Source organism: Corythoichthys intestinalis, chromosome 15, assembly GCF_030265065.1.
Source record: "Corythoichthys intestinalis isolate RoL2023-P3 chromosome 15, ASM3026506v1, whole genome shotgun sequence".
Lineage (NCBI taxonomy): Eukaryota > Metazoa > Chordata > Actinopteri > Syngnathiformes > Syngnathidae > Corythoichthys > Corythoichthys intestinalis.
Genome location: NC_080409.1, coordinates 22,713,281 through 22,735,615, shown reverse-complemented (window position 1 = coordinate 22,735,615; position 22,335 = coordinate 22,713,281). Strand labels below are relative to the sequence as shown.

General features: G+C 38.4%; 2 protein-coding genes across 2 annotated transcripts in view; one reads left to right on the top strand and one right to left on the bottom strand.

Annotated features, from left to right (window-relative positions):
* Positions 1-5,853: 5,853 nt before the first annotated feature.
* On the top strand, positions 5,854-10,769 carry mrpl33 (mitochondrial ribosomal protein L33). Its single transcript, XM_057859709.1, has 4 exons — positions 5,854-5,996; positions 6,250-6,268; positions 7,528-7,634; positions 10,420-10,769. Exons 1-4 carry the CDS (start codon positions 5,975-5,977, stop codon positions 10,467-10,469), a joined length of 198 nt encoding a protein of 65 aa, XP_057715692.1. The 5' UTR covers positions 5,854-5,974; the 3' UTR covers positions 10,470-10,769.
* Positions 9,293-22,335, bottom strand: part of rbks (ribokinase) — a 72,061-nt gene continuing 59,018 nt past the window's right edge. The window contains exon 9 of the mRNA XM_057859708.1: positions 9,293-11,111. Coding sequence (XP_057715691.1) covers positions 10,938-11,111 — 174 coding nt within the window. The 3' untranslated portion in view covers positions 9,293-10,937. The remainder of the gene's footprint in view (positions 11,112-22,335) is intronic.

Sequence of the window (22,335 nt, the reverse complement as noted above, 5' to 3'; positions counted from 1 at the left end):
AAATGACTCAAAAGCGCGGATTTTAACCTCTATCCCAGTTTTTATTTGGCACCAATGAACCATGGAAAACCGGAGATATGATCCTTTTAATTTCAAAATCAGAATTATGAAGGAACTCTTCAATATTCGAACTTGGAACTATTTTCTCCACCAGAGGGCAGTCATGCTCTTTGGATGAATAATGCTTCCTTCAGGTATTTTTTTTTCTCCCGTCGAAATTCAATGATTTTTTTTTTGTATCCCTTTGGCTTAATGTGGTTATGTAATGGGTTATTGTACAGTATCATTATAACAATAGTCCATATAGATAACTTTGTGCTCAGAAAAAAACTATACCATTGTTTAATAAAAAAAAAAAAAATCCAACAAAAATATAATCAGTTACTCACAATGTTACTCATTACTTGAGTATTCTTTTCACCAAATATTTTTTTTTGCTTTTACTTGAGTACATTTTTTTGGACGACTACTTTTACTTTTGTAATATTATTTTGAAGTGACGCTACTCTTACTTGAGTAAAATTTTTGGCTACTCTACCAACCTCTGGTGATGAGGCATCTTTGAGTGAATTTCAATTGCGTACCGCACGAATGCTATTTTTAGACCGCAAGGCTGCGTGACATAACCATCGTAAACCGCAAGGGGGTCAGCATATTAGCGCACCCGCATACAACCAATGCTATTACTGCTTGTTTTCTGCCGGTAGTTTTTCAAAAAAGAACATGCCAATTAAACACTGCTGCTATGGAACTTGTAGAGAAATTGTGAACAATGGATTAACAAAAGACCAGTTTAACGCCAGCAATCTTTGCCCTTGGTCTTTTTGTATAGTAAGCCTGTTCATGCCTACAGGTAGGCTCTAGATTTAACAGCTTTACCTTTTCTGTTGTAAAGAAACACCCTTAGTAAGGGGGAAGTGTAAGTGTAAATTTATTAATAGTAGAGATGTCCCGATCCTATATTTGGATCGGATCGGATCGGATCGGACGCTGATATGGGCAAAAAAATGCGCATCGGTATCGGATCGGCCGAAACGGAAAAATTCAGATCCAGACTTCCGATCCAGTTTTTTTTTTCAAAGTCCAGTCCGGGTTTTACACCGATTTACATACTCCATTCCAGTTTTTGCTTCGGTTTCCCTAAAATCCGGTCCTTATTTTACGGCACACCTTCAACACACTACATTACCGTCTCCCAATTTACCGAGAGACTTTATCGGTAAAAATGTCAGCTGTGTGGAATCATTTCACCTTAAAGGACGACAAAGACGAAGAGACAGAGTGAAACATACTGTATGCCACAATAAAGTCAAGCGTGGTGGTAAAGCTGTAAGAAGTTTTAATACAACCAACCTAATCAAGCATTTAGCGAAATACCACTACAAACAATATAAGGCGTATGTTGAGGAAACCGAAGACAAAAAGAAAAAGGTCCTACGCAACTTACACTGGCAGAAACTTTTGCTATGCGTGACAAACTGGCACTCGACAGTCCCAAAGCCCAGGGAATAACAAGAGTCACTGCCGAATAATTCATTCTGGATGACGAGCCATTATCTTTCGTGAGTAAAGACGCACCATTCAACGCTTAGAACCACGGTACAACATGCCCAGCCGTCATTACATCCTTGAGCGATTCGGCCGTGGAAGATTCGAGAACGATTCACAAACATCCAAATTCCGATTATTGAAATATGTGGAGTAAAGCGGAACTAATACACAGCGCGGTCTTCGGGAAGCAATGAAAAACGGACTGCATTGCGTCCCGAGAGTAAACATCATGCTTGTCATAAACCCGGGTAATGCCAATGCTCAACTCATGGCTTTAGCTCAACTCATACCGCTGGAAAAAAACCACAAGAATACCTGACTGCTGCTGACAGCCGCTACAAACTACGTCAACATCGTTTTACTGTAGATAATAGATATCATATGTATATATAACTAGATGCAAAATGACAGACTCTAAGGCGTTAGCAAGATTTAAGTATGGAAAACTAGATGCGTTAGTAAACGGCCGCCATCTTAAAGCAGGAGACTTCCCTAGTAGGCTGTTGTGAACCTTCCAAGCGAACCTAATTAACTTTTTATTTAAAATACTCCTAAATCGGCAAAATCTTGACTTGAATCTATCTTCAAAACAGTTTTAAAACTTTCACATGTCGAAAGTAGACAGAAGGGAAATTATGGAATAACGGGAGCAATTTTAACAACTTTAACAGTTGATTCGCAAAATTAAATGAATGTAGTTTAAAGCTGCTGATACAGAATTGGGACTTGAGTATTTTATTTACTTTTTTAAAATGTTAACTTGATACTTATATAGTCGCTTATTTAAACCTGAGAGGCTTTTTATACAGTTATTGTAACTAATGAACGAAACATTAAAAGCATCTAATAGCTTGGGGGGGTTGTGGGATTTTCCACTGAGGCTGTTTGGGTGTTTTGCTTCTTTAAGACAGTTTACAATATTATCTGCACGTTTTACTGACTGACTATGCCATTTCTGTTTGTTATTTATAATGTTTTGTGTTTGTCATTGAATAAACAGGTCAGTTTCTTGTTACCAATCGTTGTGTGTTATTCAAACTCACCTAATTCAGCTGGCTAGTTGTTATCGAGAGTACTAAAACTCTTTTCAACATGAGTCTGACAACTAAGTAGGAGGCTAAATAACTTTAAACTTGAACACATGCTCAGATAGGCCGGTATCGGTATCGGCCAGTATTGGTATCGGATCGGAAGTGCAAAACAATATCGGTATCGGATCAGAAGTGCAAAAACCTGGACATCCCTAATTAATAGATTTAAAATGTATTATTAATGAAAAAATTTAAAGTGTTCGTTGGCGGTCAATAAGTAGCAATTGCATTCGCTACACAAAAATAGCAATATAAATGACCCCCAAGAACAGTCAGAGACACAAGACAAACTGAGGATATAGTATATAAAACAGACAGGGCATATGGTGGTTAAGGATATCTTGTTGAAACAGGAGAATGTCATTGTCAGTGGCATAAGGCAATGCACACAAGAAAAAGGTGTCGATAAAACAGCTAACTCTGGATCAGGTCGGCTCTTTTTCAGCCCTCGACACGCAAGCCATCTCTTAAACTGAACATTTGTATGTTCTTCCACATCTTTACCAGTGAATTTGGCACATGTGACATCATTTTCGGACAAAATTGGTAGATTTAGCTCAGTAGACATCTCGTTCGTACACTATTTACATGCATCTTTTTTTATTATTATTATCACTTTTTTAAATTTTATTTTAGAAACTTTATTTACACAAATACAAAAGAGTGGTGAACAATCACATACAATCAACAATTTACAATAAAAACAACAAAAATAATAAATAAAAGGGTCGGGGTTATTTTCAACACAAGCTGTATTGTTTGCAAAGTCTTTTGGTCCTTATAGCCTTGGGGTTCAAAGAGGAACTTAAATTGTCCAAATATAAAGAAAACATTTTTCCAAAAACAAAAAAATTGGTTTTTGATTTGCATATTTTACACGGTGAATATGAAATTTTGCCAAAATGAAAATAAGATTTATAACAGCTTCTTTTTATCTATTTCTGGTTATTCAGTATTGGATAGGCCAAACAAAATATGTATAAAAATTAGGGCTGTCAAAATTATCGCGTTAACGCGCGGTAATTAATTTTTTTAATTAATCACGTTAAAATATTTGACGCAATTAACGCACATGTCCCGCTCAGACAGTATTCTGCCTTTTGGTAAGTTTTACAGCAAGGTTTTTTGTGCTGTCTAACAGTGAACCCTTGTGGTCGCTTTGCGACATGGTTTATTGCTTTCTTGCCAGTTCAACATGGCTGCACAACGTCTCGGGCTGACGCCTACGTTGTAATGTTGTGCTTATATGATCCTTGGACAAGATTTGTCAGTAAGTATGGTTGTTGTAAAGAATGTACATATTATTTTAGTAAGCAAAATGTTATATTTTTTGTATGAGACGCTTTTTGTTTATGTTTAGTGAACCTGAATAGCGCGCTAAGCTAACGTTGTTGCTTATGCAATGCTTGAGTACTTTTTTTTTTGTAGTTTCACTACGGTCTAAAGAGGACAGTGGTTTGAGGCCATTTTATTAATAAATCAGATGAAAAAGGAAGAAGTCTGATTATTAAGGCGTCGTTCACTAGCTGTCTAGCTTTGGAAAAAGTAGACGCTTCGGAGTGAGGACAGCATAGACAGATTTAAATGATAGTAGAGTGAAATGCCCACTACAGTCCTTATGTACCGTATGTTGAATGTATATATCCATCTTGTGTCTTATCTTTCCATTCCAACAAATTATTTTACAGAATATATATATAATTTACAGAAAAATATGGCATATTTTATAGATGGTTTGAATTGCGATCAATTGCGATTAATTACGATTAATTAATTTTTAAGCTGTAATTAACTCGATTAAAAATTTTAATCGTTTGACAGCCCTAATAAAAATTATTTTCAATGAGGGCTCAACTTTGGGGTTGATAAAATTGTTCAGGTCAACTCAAAAGATGTGAGAGTAAGTACATTCTCAAAACAAATGGAAAACAGTTTCTTCTGCATTTTCACAAAAAGAACATAGCGTATCAATATTAATTTTAAATTTTACCATTGTTGTCTTTACAGGATAACACCTGTGAAGTATTTTGAGTGTGATTTCTTTAACTTTATTTCTTAATATATATTTTCTAGGCAAAAGCCAAGTATGTTTCCATTCAATGTTTTCGTATAAATTGTTCCATTAATAAATTGCTGCAGGTTTGGAAACTATCTCCCTGTGAAGAAGTCCTCTCAAATAATGTTTTGAGGCTTCAGAGCTTAAGAGTGCACATTTATAACCAATGAAAAAATACTATAGATAAAAGACAGGAGTGTAACAATTTCTACCTTTAGGAGAATTTTGTAATAGTCCTCGAGAGCCCTCTGGTATTGCATCAAACACAATAGAATATTCACGAGGTGTAACAACAATAGTATAAGCTGAACACAATTCTTGATATGTGAAAAGTTGACCTTCACCGTTCAATAATTGACCAATAAAATGTTATTTTTGATTGTGTTTATATATCATTGACCATGACATAGGTTGATTGTGGAATCCGGCCAATTTCACTGGTAACTTAGAAATGTTGTAATTACACCTTAACAATATTTCTAGACCTCGTACAGATTTAAAGATATGTGAAGTGATGAAATTCCATGTTGAGTTGGGATTTTTCCAATATAATTTAATCCATTTAATTTTAAACGATGCATTCAAAGAAGTAAAGTCTAAAGCGTTAAAGCCTCCTGAAGGTACATTATTTATCATAACATTCTTTTTTATGTAATGTATTTTGTTTTTCCAAATGAAATTGAATAAAATTCTGTTTATTTTGATACAGATATTTCTTGACACATCAAGCTATTTACATGCATCTAGCATGAGGGACAAACGCGAACTTCACCCCCCCCCCCCCCCCCCCTAGCAACAGTTGCTAACGTCATGAATATTAATGAGTAAATGTGACGTGCTACGTGCGGTACGCTATTAAAATTTAAGTATCCCGAGGCCGGGTCGAGTGTTCTCTTTTTTTGGAAATCAAAATATATGGTCTCCCTACGAAATACATTCAGACTTAAAACAAAACTGGGAAAAATGTAGACATACAAATGCCAGTACTGGAAAGTTTCAGTTTTTTTTTTTTTTAAATACAAAAGAAAATTAGTCTTCCCCGCCCCCCAACTTTTGTATTTTCCCCTTCATCCTCGGCTAAGATTAATTATATGAATACTGCTGGCTAAACAGTTCTGAGAAAAAGAAACGAGTAGCGGCTCGGCGGAAGTACAACAAACACTGACCCGGAAATAATATCTCAATGTGACTTACTCGTCTGGCTGTTCCACCAAAACAACATGAGTTAATACTTCGCGTTAAATTGCTGTTTTTCGATTCTTATCTGGTCAGAAAAATGTTTCTTACTTCGGTGAACTGTGAGTATTTAACGTTTATGCGTTACAGTTAAAGACAATCTTCGAGAAATAGCTAGTTGTGGTGCTAGCATTGTTGTTGCTACTTAATCAAGAGCAGTCGTAATTTGTAACCTTGTCTGTTTTATTTCCGGCTGTTCTAAAGTCACAATATGTAACATTAGCCCAAAAATAACTCCCAAACATAAACATTTAGCTTTTTAGGAATTAGTCTGTTTCTCCTCATCATTCATTGACATTCTCTTAATTTTTTCAGTGGCCAAGGCGAAATCAAAGTAAGTGACAAATAATCGTCAGTATTATTTACTGAGCAAGGCTACCATGCTAATGTTATGTTCAGGGGTGAAAGCGGCTAGAATTTTTTGCCGGAACTCCCCGACGTGAAGGTCGCCACGGAGCCAGAAATTGTATTTATTTATTTTTCATTCAAAATTGTATTTTTTCAATGATTTGCAAAATTAAAGTTGACAAAAACAGCAGTAACCCCAACCTCCATCTCCTAATTTTTATTTTCCCTCATTTTCTCACATTTGAACTACCTAAGAACATAGGATAGAAATTCAAATTGAAGTTAATTTTTTTTTTAAAATAATAAAGATATAAGTATCATACATTCAGAAAAATAAGTACCAATGACTATATTATTGAAAGTGAAATGGAATATATTTTGAAGATCGTGCAAACATTTTTTTTTTTTTTTTTAAATCATTAGGAAATGAATAATTTGGCTTACATAAATCAACAAATGTAAGTCCAAAGTGCACATTGACAGCTAAGATGTTCTGAACCTCTCCATCAGAGCAAATACAACTAAATATGATAAATAAGCCTCCTCAATTCTTTCGTTGCTCTTAAAGATTTTATACATTTTATGTTGCATTGCCCTTTTTTTGTCGCATCAATTCAACAAGCTTTATTTCTTTTTCTGCTGTTCCAGAAAACATGCAAATTTGAACCAATCAGAGCTAACCATCTCTGCTGATCACATGTCAGTATATCAGCCAATGAACGGATAAATGAGTCCAGGCGTTTTGCTTTGCTGCGTGCATTCGCGCATTGACGTGACTCATCATCGTCAGACTCCGATAACTGCAGCAGCTGGGGAAACCTCCATGCCGTCCGTGGAATAAAATCAATAATAAATATTGGTGGAAACGGATTACGCTACACAAACACTTTATTATGCTTGTTGTTAACACTTGTGTATGCAAAACTGATCTTGGAAGATTGTTTTCTTCTTGGAGCTGAACTGCATGTGTGGCAGCTTAGCATTTTATTTTTATTTTTTACATAGCGTTTTGACAGTTGTTGTCATATTTTCGGAATCAAAGCACCTTGTACCGGAACAGCATTCCGCCCCTGAATCTCATACCGGAACTGCGTTCTGGCCCTAAATCTTATACCGGAACTGTGTTCCTGACCGTTCTAGCCCACTTTCACCCCTGGTTATGTTATGTATATATATTATTATATATGTATTTATGTATTATATGTATTATATGTTATGTAATGTGTATTATGTGCCGTCCACCAGGACCATCCTGGTGCAGATGGTGAGCGCTGCGGGGACGGGCTACTTCTTCAACACCAAGAGGAACCGGCTCCGAGAAAAACTGGTGCTCCGCAAACATGATCCATTTGGTAAGTTGCGGCTGCACAAGAACCCATAGTTTAGCTTTGCCATCTCCGGAAAACAATAAATATTGTGTAGATCACGATTGAGAACATTTATGCGGTAGGGAATCACTGTGGCAAATAATGCACATTTATCCTCTGATGAAGGTTCAAATCTCTTATTTAGGAGTGGTGGTTGTGTCTTGAAAATGCAAAGTAGGAATTTTGTTGCCATATGTGACCAGGCGTAGCAAAATGTGTTAGAAGTTGCACAGAGAGATTCTTGGATAGTAAAATGCAAGTAATTAAATTTTCCGCTGACACCTATTTTATTGATTGAAAGTTCAATGATCATGGATTAAACATTTCAAAGTGTAAAAGGTACACCGCCAAGATTTCAGAAATTACAGTATTTCAAAAACCATTGCTTAAAGTTTTTCGTAAACTTGGCTCTAAGCATCCCTAACTCAATATGAAGATAAATATTCCCTTTCGCTAATATGGTACCCACTTTTATAGTTCTACATCATTATGTGCTAAAATTAACTAGGAAAAGTGTAAAGATTTTTCACGGTAAAATCATTAGCTGTTTGCTCAAATATACTGGCCTCTAATTAGTCTACTTTCTGGTATACGAGCCTCTGAATGATCTGTTCTTTGCCCGCAAGTATTGTGTGACACTGAATCCCCTTTCACATATATCTGAACGCCGTTAAAATCCTGGGATTAAACGGGTAGCCCTTGTGTGTGAAAGCAATTTCCCGGTCGACTGACACGGAGATTACTCGGACATTTAACGGGTCGCGTTTTAGTATTATGTCTGGGACTTTCGCGGGATGAGTCATGTGTAAAAGCACGCGTTTGATTCCCGGGTCACAGCTTGATAGCTGATGACGTAAATATCATGGCGGGTCGATAGTCATTTCACCAAGATCCCTGTGCTACCATACTTCTCACCAGATGGCTGCAGGCTAGTAGGCTCCGACATATCTCATTGCTCTGGAGATGCAACGAAAAACTTGCCATCTTGTCCAATAGGGCGACATACACCTTGCAGTTTCTTATAATCCAACATGCTTTAATAGGGATGACACTCTAGAATGTTAGAAAGGACACCTTTCTTGGATGTTCAAAATGGATTAAATCATTATGGAAAAGCATCATCAATAGATTAGTTTGTTTTCTCATTCACAAAAGGCTCTCGAAGTATAGCACAACTGCCATGTTTAGGCAATGTGTCTGCACTTAAGTCACTGTGGAGACAGGAATGATGAGTATTATATACAAGTGCACTTCCCATTGATTTACGTGCAAGAAAATTAACCACTGACTGTAGAAATTAAGAAATGAGAGGAGCTCTGAGAGAGCATACTTCTGCCTAAGCACCCAAATTCAAATTAAGCTCTGTGAACGTTGACCTCATGACTCAAACATTTAAACACCGCTTCCATTTCATATTACAGAACATATCCTACAAGTTTGATTATAATCCTTCATTCATTCTTGAGTTGTCTTGGATACATACATACTGACAAACAAACAGACTGACATACAGAACCAAATACATAACCACTGCCTTCTGTAGGTTTCATCTTCTGGCGGTGGTAGCAATACAGTTACAGTGGTATGAAAAATTATCTGAACCTTTTGGAATTTCTCACATTTCTGCATTAAATCCCCATCAAATATGATCTGATCTCTGTGTCTGCTTTAACTAAAACCACCCAAACATTTATTAAAGGTTTTCATATTTTAATGAGGGTAGTATGCAAACAATGATAGAGGGGGGGGAAAATAAGTAAGTGAACCATCACATTCAATATTTTGTGGCCCCCCTCTTTGGCGGTAATAACTTCAACCAAGACGCTTCCTGTAGCTGCAGATCAGTCTGGCACATCGATCAGGACTAATCTTGGCCCATTCTTCTCTACAAAACTGCTGTAGTTCAGTCAGATTCCTGAGAAGTCTGGCATGAATCGCTGTCTTTAGGCCATGCAACAGCATCTCAATGGCGTTCAAGTCTGGACTTTGACTTGGCCACTGCAGAATGTGTATTTTGTTGTCCTGAAACCTTTCTGAAGTTGATTTACTTCTGTGTTTTGGATCATTGTCTTGTTGCAGCTTCCATCCTCTTTTTAGCTTCAACTGTCTGACAGATGGCCTCAGATTTTCCTACAAAACATCCTGATAAACGTTTGAATTCATTCTTTCATTATTGATTGCAAGTTGTCCAGGCCGTGGGGTAGCAAAATGGCTCTAAATCATGATGTTCTCTCCACCATGCTTTACGGTGGGGATGAGGTGTTAATGTTGGTGAGCTGTTCCATTTTTGGCTGGTTTTAGTTGAAGCAGACACTGTTTTTACATCTGTTTGATTTTGACAAAGATCAGATCACATTTCATGGGGATTTTATGCAGAAATCTGAGAAATTCCAAAAGGTTCAGATACTTTTTCATACCACTGTACACAGAGACGAAAATACTGCTTGTGCCAAAACAAGGTCTGGAATATTTGGTTTGGGATATTCACATTTATTCAGCGTTGTCCTGGTCATTAAATCCACTGACGTCTTTGGTTTCCATGTTTTCGAGAGCAGCACAGCTGTTCTACCTACTGCTTCTTCTAATGTTGTTTGAGCATCGATTCATTTTCTCCTGCATTACTAGTTAGTGTGTCATGACAAGGTTTACACATGAGTAGAACAGATCTGGGTATTGATCCAAAAGCTCTTATGTTAGCTAATTTGGTTAATGTCAAGTTTTATTCACATCATTTATTTTCAACCAAAATTTCAACTTTTTCTTCTTACAGTGAATAAGCATGTCCTATTCTTTGAGAAGAGGAAGATTCGATCCATCTAAAATTGACTTCAACACAAGGACAACAAACCTGCAATGTTGAGAAGAAAACATCAGGGCTGGAACACTGTATTAGTCCCACCCCCCAAAAAACACTACAACAAAAAACAAACAAACTTGCATATGTGTAAAAGTACATATTGTAAATTGTGTCATTAATAAGTCAGTCATATTTTTTAATTATTCAACCACAATTTAAATTAGAACAATCTATAATCACATAAGTACATTACAATGTTAGTTGTGTGTTCATGTCACAAATTTACACAGCAAATCTATTCCAAATAAATGTATTCAATTAAATGTGTGTTACTTCAACTTGCCCAGTTGTACATTCAAATAATGTTAAGGTGATTTTGTTCAGTTCTGTTGGCACAGTTAAGTCATTAGTTCAGATTGCTCAAAAGCAGTACACTCATTAAAATGAGAGTTCATTTGTAAAGTGAGAGCCATCGGTAAAAACACCTGCTCTCAAAAGAGCTCAGCTGCTAAATCCCGTTTATGTGGATACGACGACTGTGTGCCCATGGCCTGCACACTCAAGGCAGCCACATGACCTGCTCTTCGGGCCACTTCCTGCAGTTCCATTTTGGGATAATGAGCCATGTAAAATGCTAGTGCTCCAATGAAACTATCTCCAGCACCCTGGGAAGAAGACATTGTGGAACAATGCTTTAGTCCAAGTTGGCCATCCTGCAAACACGTTTTTATGTATATGAACATTCCTTAAACACATACAGTAGAAAATAAATTTTGGTTTCAATCATTTGTGTTGCTATTCTAGGAAATTGGTATCTTACTGTACTTTCAGAACATGTCACCAGCAGGGGGTGCTCTGGCATTTGACCTTAAGTGCACACAATCGAACCATATTTTACCAGCTGGTTCAACCCTAACAGAAACACTTCCAGTTAACTGGTGTCTTCATTTACTTCATTGAATATTTGTGTTTAATTTATTAGCTGCTTTTGTAATCAGATTTCTGCATTTGGCCTTAAGTTGACGGATCCGAGCTGGGTCAATGTGTAAGGACAGAGCCATTTATCTACTAACAGATAATGCGCTGTCTGCACCCTGAAATATAAGTGCTGGGGGTGGCTGGGAAAGGATGCCAAGGGGGTGTGCTTATGGGAAAAGGCACAATGGCATGTTGTGACCTGCTCGTGTAAAACCGCAAATGCACCCCTTCAACTGATTCTCACAAGTCCTCCCCATTACTCATCACTTTGGCTTTCAAAAGATATCGCACTCTCTGGTCTGGAAAGCAGTGTCACCCCCACACCCACCTCAACTAGACACCATTCAACCTCAAAGTAACCCTCTCAAGGGCCTCACCAATGAAGACATTGTCAGTTCTGTAGGGATGATTCAGTGACGCGAGGCAAACAACTACAAACTCAACCGAAGTCCATAAGGTCACAGGGGTTGGGGCGGTCAGATTGGGGACATGCCCCGTGATTAGTGAGGTTCTGGAAACACTCAGCACCCAACAGAGCAGCTAAAGGGCAGCATTTTAAGGCAGGGTATGCAAATCAAGTTTCCAAAAGAAAGTATGGGTCCGCTCTCCTGGTCAGCTCAATGGGTGTGTTGCTCACGAATTGTTGAGATGCTGGAAAGAGTGAGATCACAGCACAAACATTTTACAGGCCCAATGGATTTCTATGTTGTGTTTGTCTCCTGTCTGGTAGCTGGGCTGACCCCCGACATAGCGCAATGTTAAAGGCATTGATGATGTAGCCTCAGTGGTTTGACTGAGGCCCCTCTCCATACATTTTGACTGTAACAGTGATGCTACTCATTTGTTGACAAAACGAGGTACTGTACTGCCAATTGATGACAAAAAAGAAGAAAATGTCCTTTAATTTGTCAGTTATGTTTTCCCTCTTGTGATTTACCAATTCCATTTTGGTGTGAATACTACTGCTGCTGCAGAAATCAATTTTTTTGAAGAGGTATTCCTATCATTTTATCCGTAGAAAATAATTTTGCTAAGTGTAAAATTACTGTTACTGCCTGAATTGAGTTTGCAGTTGGGTAAACACTTTTTCATTGAATCTAAAATATTTCTTAATTGTTAAACGTAAATGTGCTCAATGCCATCGGTTCTGGTTTTCATTTCAACCACATTTTTGCAACACACTTGACTTGTAACATTATCTAATCACTATTACAATTAATATACATTATTTCCTCACAAGACACTTAAAAAGTGGCGATAAATATAGTTTTAACAATTACAGACCAATTTCTCTGTTGCCCCAGTTTTCTAAAACTCTTGAAAAACTTTTTAATTCTCGACTACAAAAATTTCTGGAGAAACATAAAATAATAAATGAAGGCCAGTATGGTTTTAGAACTGGAAGAACAACCTCAATGGCTATGATTGAAGCAACTGAAGAAATCACTAATGCGTTAGATCAGAATAAATATGCAATTGGTATTTTTTGTGATCTAAAAAAAGCATTTGATACAATCAATCACCACATTCCGATTCATAAACTGGAAACATATGGAATTCGTGGGGTTGCAGGGAATTGGTTAAAAGATTATTTAAGCAAAAGGGTGCAGTATGTCAAAATGGGACAGTATACATCAAAACAACTTGGTATTGCTTGTGGTGTTCCTCAGGGGTCAGTGTTGGGGCCAAAACTGTTTAATCTATATATAAATGATATTTTTAATGTATCTCAATCTCTAAAATTTATTCTTTTTGCAGATGACCCCAATGTATTCTATAGTAGTAATAATTATAATGAGTTGGTTAAGGTCGTGAACAAGGAGCTAATTAAAATAAAAAAAATGGATGGATATAAATAAATTATCATTAAATTTAAGTAAAACCAAAGCTATGATGTTTGGTAGCTTTAAAACTAATCTTGATTTGCATGTAATTATTGATGGTATCGAAATTGAAAATGTAGATGTGAATACATTTTTGGGTGTCACAATTGACAGTAAACTGACATGGAAACCCCACATCAGACATATAAAAACAAAAATTTCCAAGAGTCTCTCAATTATAAATAAAGTTAAACAGTTCCTTGATGAGAACGCACTCCGCACTTTATACTGCTCTTTGGTTCTCCCATACTTCTCATATTGTGTTGAAGTCTGGGGAAACACTTATCAGAGCACGATAAATCCTTTAGTTACCTTACAGAAACGGGCCGTGCGGATCATCCATAAGGTCGGGTTTTTGGATCACACACATAATTTGTTTATTCAATCAAAGCTGCTAAAATTTAACGATCTTGCAAAGTATAATACCTCAATAATCCTCTAATGAAAGAACTCATAACTTGAGAGGTAATGGAGACTTCAAAATAACAAAAATTCGAACAACTCGTAAAAGTTTTTGTGTGTCTGTGTGTGGAGTGAAACTTTGGAATAATCTGGGAATGCAACACAAACAATGCCAAACTATCTACAAATTTAAAAGGTTATACAAACTTATGGTCTGGTCACAGTATACTGATATAAGGTTTTAATTACATCAATAAATTGTCTTGGTATGAGTGCTGGTTGTTTCTTACCATTGCTGGTATATTGTCCGTGACCGTTGTTGGTATAGTTATTGTTGCCATTTATAATTTGTTGTCCTGTGTTTGTGGCCTTTACCATTGTTGGTATGGTTTTACTTTCATTTACCATGTTGGTATGAATTGTTTTTGGTTTGGGTGTTACCTGTGGTAACTTCATCACAAGGAACAAAATTTGTTACAAAAATGTGTATGTGCAAAACTGTTTGGACTGATTTTTTGGTGGCCTACATTTTTGGAAGAAAGTACCAAGAATTTTTTGTTCTTAATTAGATAAGAATAGGGGTGGGATTAAATAAGTTTTCTTCTTCCCACTCCTTTTCAGGCATGTAGTTGATGCTACAATGTTACTTAGCTTTGCTGCTTTTTTTGTTACTTGATTATATGAGCTGTATACATTTGTTGTCTTGACAAGGAATAATGACCTGAAACAAACGAATGAAATGAAATGAATGAAATGAAAAGGTACCATAACATCTCATCTCTCCAGAGATAATGAATAAATTCAGATTTAACGCACTCTAGTGACGATGAAATGCGTAAAACCTGACCAGGACGGTTAACTTCACTGTTTGTGATTTTGGGCATCAGATTTCCACTTGTTTTTGTTTGTCTGACCAAAGTGTGGAAATTGGCAGTTACTGCAATTTAAAAAAATAATTTTGCACAATCCTGCTAACAAACAACGGGTAATCAGAACATTATCTCTTGCCCTTGAGTTTGTCAGGGTTGTTAAAATACTATTAACCGAGCCATGGTCTAAATATGCAACTCTATCCAAAATTGAAGTCATCTGACATCCACGCTCTCATCCAACCTTTGTCTGCCTTTAAACATCTCCTTCTCCAAGACGACCACGTGAGTGGATTGACTGCATGAAGCTCAACAAGGCTGACAAGCGTTGCCCCCATCAGCCCCACTGCCACTGCCCTCGACACACTTTGGTGAAGGTTAGATCTGGAGGCCTGTCAATCAAGTGACACAAGCGCTCGCCGCGGATGAGCAGTGATGCTCGTGCGGGTCGCCTCCGTCCAACGCTCCTTGACCTTTGTGACTTTCTTCTGCCTGCTCTCTGTTGGCACTCAGCCTTAAGTTTGGAATTATGATGGCAGATGTGATTACGAGAAGCTCACCAAAGAAAAAGATTTCTACACAATTTGATGGAGTTGCAAAGTGGAAATACAGTATCAAGTTTAAATGATTTGCTTAGGCAAAAATTTTTGCTCCAACATAAGTTCAATTGCGTTCACTTGGGTTTGGTTAAATTCATACCAAATACAGAAACTGTTGAACTGTTTTTTCTAAATGCAATTCTGAAGCAGAATGTCACAGAAATGTCTAATGTGCCTAAAATAGATAAAACTCTATAAAGACAAGTCAACAAGACTGCCCACACGTCCTGACTGACAAGTGTTATTGTAACAACACAAGCATTTGTTCTTGTAGACCCCCCTTGTGCCCCCAAACATATTTTTTCTCTAATACAAGGAAATGAAACTGTCTGGTTTCTTGTAAAACTCAAACTTGAACAAAATTTTCAGGGATTTGGGTTCAAGCCCGTCGACGGGGGGTTCGGGGTGACAACCGGGTAGGTGGTCCTGGGCCTCAGGACCATAGAGGCTGATTAAATATTATGTTCTACTGGATATATACTTAAAAAACCTTAGGATATTAAATATATAAAATATATATTTTTTCCTTTTTTTGCACAATGCCCCCACCCCCTCTGTCTTAGCAGAGAATGGTTTGACCCCGCTCTGGCGCACTCAAGGCTACACTACGTACGTGCCCTGAAGCGGGAAATTAAAATCTGTCATTGTTATAAACTTGTCATGGCAAGTCGTCATAAATCGGGTGCGCAGAAAAGAAAAGAGATGAAGATCATAGAGCTGAACGCAGGGGTTGCGTTAACTGAATATTTTCCGTCGTTGACCGTTTTTTTAAAACGGTGACGGAAAAAACTGAAGTCCATCCGTCATTTTGACAGGTTGCAATTCACACCCCAGACCACAGGGTGGCGAGTGAGCATATTAATTAGCTATTGTCTCTCTTGATGCATGACGTCGTTGGCCTTACTCGGAAAAATGTCAAGGCAACTCAGCGTCCGAACTAAGGCTACGTTCATAGTACAGGTCTTAATGCACGAATCCGATTTTTTCGTGTTTTTCCGACTCGAGTGAGGCATTAACTTGACGGTCTGAACGTGACAAGTCGCATAGAACGGGACCATTTCAAATCCGATCTGGGTCACTTTCGTATGTGGTCTAAATCCGATCTGGGCCACATTTTTCCAGACTGTCGTGGCGGTCTGTACTGTCCAGTCCCGCAAATCGGATTTCATGCAGCAATTACGTCATCAAAAAGCGAGAGACGGTACAGTAGGTACGGTAGCGATGCAGCTGTGCGTTATTAGCGCCTAGCTTGCCTTGAACACGGCTTTTTAGGAAGGGTCGGACTTGATAACAGTCATAAAAAAATAAAAATAGGTTTGAGGATAAGCCTGAGAATGATCGGTTTTCTCTCTGCTCCATATAAGCAATATTTCAACATTGCTTACACGGCCGAGAGTCGTAGCTAGGCGCTAATAATGCACAGCTGCCTGATGTGTGATGGCGCGGTGTGGATTCTCTGTTAAGCTTGTTCGGACAGAATATTAATTAAAGATGAATGAAAACTAAATACTATTGAATATGTCATTATTAACATTTTAAAAATTTAAGTGACAGGTAAAAAAAGATTATGACCGGATTTTTATGACCCTGTCAGTCAAAATGACAGACAACGAAAAAGTCTAGCGTGACCTCTGGCTGAACGAGAAAAAATTATGACGTTTTTAAAAGGGGGACAGAAGCCAGAGAATTAGGGCTAGAGTTGGCTATAGACCCTACCCACGTGACGTCACAACTCCTTCCTCCTGACTGATGCCGCCCAATTGTTCGTCAACACATCATGTTTACCTGTTACAGCTACGTACATTCCTCCTATTTACGACGTGTTTTTCTGCTCGTTAACATTAATAATCAAAATGGTGAAGGTGTGTGTGGCGGTCGGTTGCAATAACAGAGAAGATAGACGGAGAGACTTCAAGTTCTACCGGATTCCGAGAGACCCGGAGAGAAGAGAGCGAGATGGGCTGCTGCAATTCGACGAGAAAACTGGGCTCCAAACGATTACCACAGATTATGTAGTAGTCATTTTATATCTGGTAAGATGCATTTAATATATATTTAGAGGGTTTTGGGCTGACAACCACAATTAAGATCATTGCTAGGCTAATCGCCGACAACATACACGTATGTATGTAGTGAGAGTGCTATCGCTAAACCATATAAACATTAAAAGCCCTAACTCCATTGACAAACGACATGAAATACATTAGACTTGACAGTGGATGTTAGCAATAACAAAAGATTTTGAATTGAAAATTTCGTAACTCACCTTTCCAAGCACAAGATAGATTCCTGCCGAATTTTCGTGGACGAGGACCTGTTTCACCCAACCAGCAACAAAGTATTTATAAGCCTCCAAGCTCTTAAAGTTTTTCAAACTTTCGTGAGAATAGGCTGATTTTGTGTGGACAATATAGTTGTACATATCAGGGTAGCTAGCAGATGTCAGGCAAATACGGCGGAGACAGCGGGTCGAAAAACATCGATTTAGGCATCAAATATGGATCTGGCGAATGGATAAACTGAAGCTTTTCCACATAATGCCTTTTATGCAACGCATCAAGTGAGTTTACGGCATCCGAAAGCACTGGGTCTTCCATGAAATGCATTATAAATTGCTCGATCAATTGAGACCATTGATAATACAGACACAAAATGACGGACAAGGGGGCGGAACCATACAGCGAGCACGTGATTTTGTGACGTCGGTGGGTAGGGTCTATAGACGGTGATGTTGGTAAGTGAACAACAGCCGCTAACACTGAACGCATCGGCAGATCTACTATTTAGGCGAAGTAGACGATCGCCTTAGGCCCCCAACCAGTAGGGGGCCCCCAACCAGCTGCCCTAGCCCCAACGAGCAACGGCTTGGGCCACCGGAGCCAGCAGCACCCCCAACTATTCGTCATGTATAATTATGTCAGCATACCAAACAAACAGATAACAAAACAAAAAAGAAAGCCATTTGAATGCTGCATTTATATTACCCCCCCCCCCCCCCCCCCACACACACACACGCACTACAATGGACTGTTCCATGACGACGGACTGAGTATCAGTCGCTTAGCTTCATTTAGCGGCGTTTAGCATCGCTTAGCTCCGCTTGGCTGTTCGTTAGCTTGACTTACCTGTCCCGCGGTTTTCATGCCACTAAGCTCGCTATTTTTACAGCTCACTTGCTACTTTGCACGTCGGCTATCGTTTATTTCGAACACATGAGAGAACACGCTCTCCATGAGAGCCAAAGTGCACTGCAGTGAGGGAGAAGTTGAGAACCGGCCTCTAATGCCTCTTTTAACTTTCTTCTTCTTCACGCCGAACATAAAATACACGACAGCACACCCTGTGGCGAAACAATGTAGTACAGTTCCAATCAGTCAAACAATAACACTCAACAGCTGGTAAACAGCAAAAGCACGTCATGTTCGTCATATAAATAATGATTTCTGGAGTTAATCCCACATACTTCAGAATTAATATTATAATATGTTGAGTAAATACTACATAATACAGATTCAACACTAAGAATAGCTTTCAAATGACACTCTTCATGACAAATATGATTGGCAAGGAATAATTATTATACTATTATATATAGTCAGGGGTGCACATAAGTGGTCCGCATGCGCGCATGCGTACCGGACGTAGACAAACGCGCTGGCCCTCAACGACTTCCATACGCTTTTGCGTACCGATGGCTGACCACCGTATTTGCGGCGGACACGAGAAAATAACTTCCCTAAATGTCAAAGAGGCAGGCCACACTGAGTAATTACTTCCGTGTTCCCCCACCCTCGTCAAAAGACAGACAGACGACAGAGACGTCACCGGAGCTACCGAAAAAAAGGACTTTTGCTGAAAAGTAGGAGGTACCATGGCTAGAAGCAAATGATGCTCGCACGGAAATGCGGTACAAAATGTGCTGTGAGAATCCCAATGTCGCCGATAAGAGCAGCGCATTTTATGTAGGGTCAAAGAATTTCAGCCATCCAAACTTTGAAAAGCACGAAAAAAACAGAGAGCATGTGGCAATTAAGCAAACTATCGATGTCAAACAGGACCCCACTCGCCCTATGGACATGTGGCGGAATAGGGCGGAATAAAGGTAATGAACAGCGACATGCACTGACAAACGTGTTTTTGCTCGCATTTTACAAAGCTAAACATGCACGTTCAATAAGGTCTTATGAGGAGGACATCCCACTTTTAAAAAGGCTTGGAGTTAATGTGGGAGCCGCATAATGCCCTTTATTTTGAATTGGTGCTTTTTATTTCTTTACATTTCAAAGTAATGGCAATTTTGTTGTGCCAGTTGATGTTAATCAAGCATGAATTGTTAATATAATTAATTAAAGTTAATTGGCTCTAAGTAAAGCTTGTCATAAATTTATCGCATCAGGCGGGTTGGCTCTCAAGCTCAATGAGGACCAAGTCACATCTCCAGGTCCTCCTCTGAGAACCTGGGCAAAAAAATTATGTGCACCCCTGTATATAGTAGTATACTATAATAATATTGCTAGAATTTTTTTAAAGAATTGTTTTGAATAATGTTGGAAAGGCAAAGTCAGTGTTCTGAATCTGTTTACTTTCCATTCTTTTGCACTAGTAAATGCTATAAGCATTTAACCTCATTGTTTATTTGTGATCAAATATTGTTATTCACGTGATTACTTGTACTTTAATAATTTAAGTGTTCCAAAATAGTTTTGTGAATTAATAAGTGTCAAAAAAAAATTCATTGCTAAATTGGTAAAAAAAAAAGAAGAAAACTATTAGATTAGTCGATTAATCGTAAAACTAGTCGGCTGACTAATCAGGAGAAAATTTGTCGTTTAGGACAGCCTTAGTGTACCAGAACATATTTCCTCCCCCATGAAGAGGGCCCCTGGATATGTTCGCTTTAGGCCCCAAAATTGCCAAGTAAACTGAACGTTTACATTCGCGATCACCGTGACCAAAGCCCGATTCGAGTCTGTCACCGGCCGCTTGAAGCCCATTGAGCTGCGGTATGACAAGACATGCTGCTTGCGTTGAGCCAAGGAGAGAGAAGGTGATGGGAGATCAGGGATATACAGTGGTACCTCTACATCCGAAGTTAATTCATTCCAGGACCTTGTTTTTAAATCAAAATGGTCGTATGTCGAGCAGGATTTTCCCATAAGAATACATTATAATTCCATTAATTCGTTCCACAGCTGAACACCTACACTAAATCCTTAATGCTGCTTTTACTATGGCAAATAGCAATTACAAAGAGCAAAACAAATACATTATTAATAAAAATCGGAATAAAATATAATAATAGTAATAATAATAATAATACCTGTAAAAATGTAACAAATCGGGTTCTAATGTGGCAGTCGTATTTTGTGTGGTGTGCCTGAACGCACCGCAGGGCTGAAGGCAGAGTGAGAGAGAGCAGTTGAGATAGTATTCCTTTAACATTTAACGTCCTATTGTTGCGGGCTGTTGGCGTGTTCTTTTTTTTTGCACAAGTTCTGAAATAAATGATTAAAAACCTGATGAAGCTGGCGATCTCTTTGGCCATGGTTGTCACCTTTACTTATAAAGACTGGCAAACGGAGGTCGGAGGAGTATTGTCAAGCAGTTCACGGAAGTGCACCCCACGCACATATTTTTCCATTGGTAAGCCTCACCTTTTTTCTTTATTTTCACCACCTGCTTTAACATTCTTGGAACCCATGTTGATTTCTTTCACAAGAAAATCCGTGCGTCTTGCACGTGTGCGTCTTGCGGAAAAACAATGAAATTGAGACGCTGTCATAAATCGTCGTATTTCGAGCATTTCGTCGGATGTAGATACAAACGGCGACTCAAATTTTACATCGGATATCGAAAAGATCATGTGTCGAAGCGATCGATATGTTAGTCTGTGAGGAGCAGGTGAGCGAGGCTGAACAGACCGATCCGGCGGCTGGATTTATCTTGGGTTTACAACCCACTGTGTATCATAGCAAACACAGAGGGCAGGCAGGGGATGTTTAGTTATATTATTTTGTTGCTTAGCAGGCAGGGGATGTTTAGTTATACTATTTTGTTGCTTAGCAGGCAGGCATAGCACTCTCAGTTGTATTGTATTTAGCCTAAATGGGACAATAGATGGAAATTGTTTATATTGAGTCACATCACGTTACGGTATGTTAAATTTAACTGTCCATCTCAAATTAAACAATTTGAAAATTTACACTGTCATCGCTTGCAAAGTGTTAAAAGTACTGCCTATGTTGTCGTGACAAGCCGGTGGCAGGGGTAGGGGGGCCCTATAATGGTTTCTTGTCCCCGGCCCCCTGCAAGTCTGTTGACAGCCCTGTATGCATTATTATTTGTTCTGACAGAACACTGAAGTACAAGTATTTAAGTATCACTCTTTTACTAGAATAGCACAAAAAAGAAACCAAAACATTTAAATCAAGAAAGAACTCAATGTATTTTATAGCTAATATTCACTTAGGGAGTCCGATCACAAAATGTTCTGGGCTAGCAAATTTGAATGCAAAGAAAAACACTGGTACAGTTGTACTATGACAGATGCAGTCTTTGCCGCCGTGTTGGAGAGGGTGCTTAGCTGAAATGCATAGCTTTCGATGTAGCTGACATATTTATATGGCAGTTGTCAAGGTCTGCATTTTGCAGATGACACGCAACTCTACATTTCTGTGTCCCCACACGATTATAGTCCTTTAGTCTCCCTGAATAAATGCATTCATCAAATTAACGAATGGATGTGCCAGAATTTTCTCCAGCTAAATATGGGAGAAGTGATCATTTTTGGGCAAAAAAAGGAAAGGTCAAAGATAAGCACGCACCTTAGCACAATGTCACTTACAGCAACCAATCAAGTCAGAAACCTTGGCGTAATTATTGATTCAGACCTAAAATTTGATAGCCATCTATAGTCCGTCACTAAATCTGCTTATTACCACCTAAAAATATAGCCAGAATTAAGGGGCTTCTGACTCAACAAGACATGGAAAAACTTATGCATGCATTAATTTCAGTAGATTGGACCATTGCAATGGTGTATTTAACGGTCTTGATAAAATAAATAAATAAATAAATAAAAATCAGGAAGCTGCAGCTAGTACAGAATGCTGCTGGCAGTCTTTACAAATACAAGGAAATTGGACCATATTACACCAG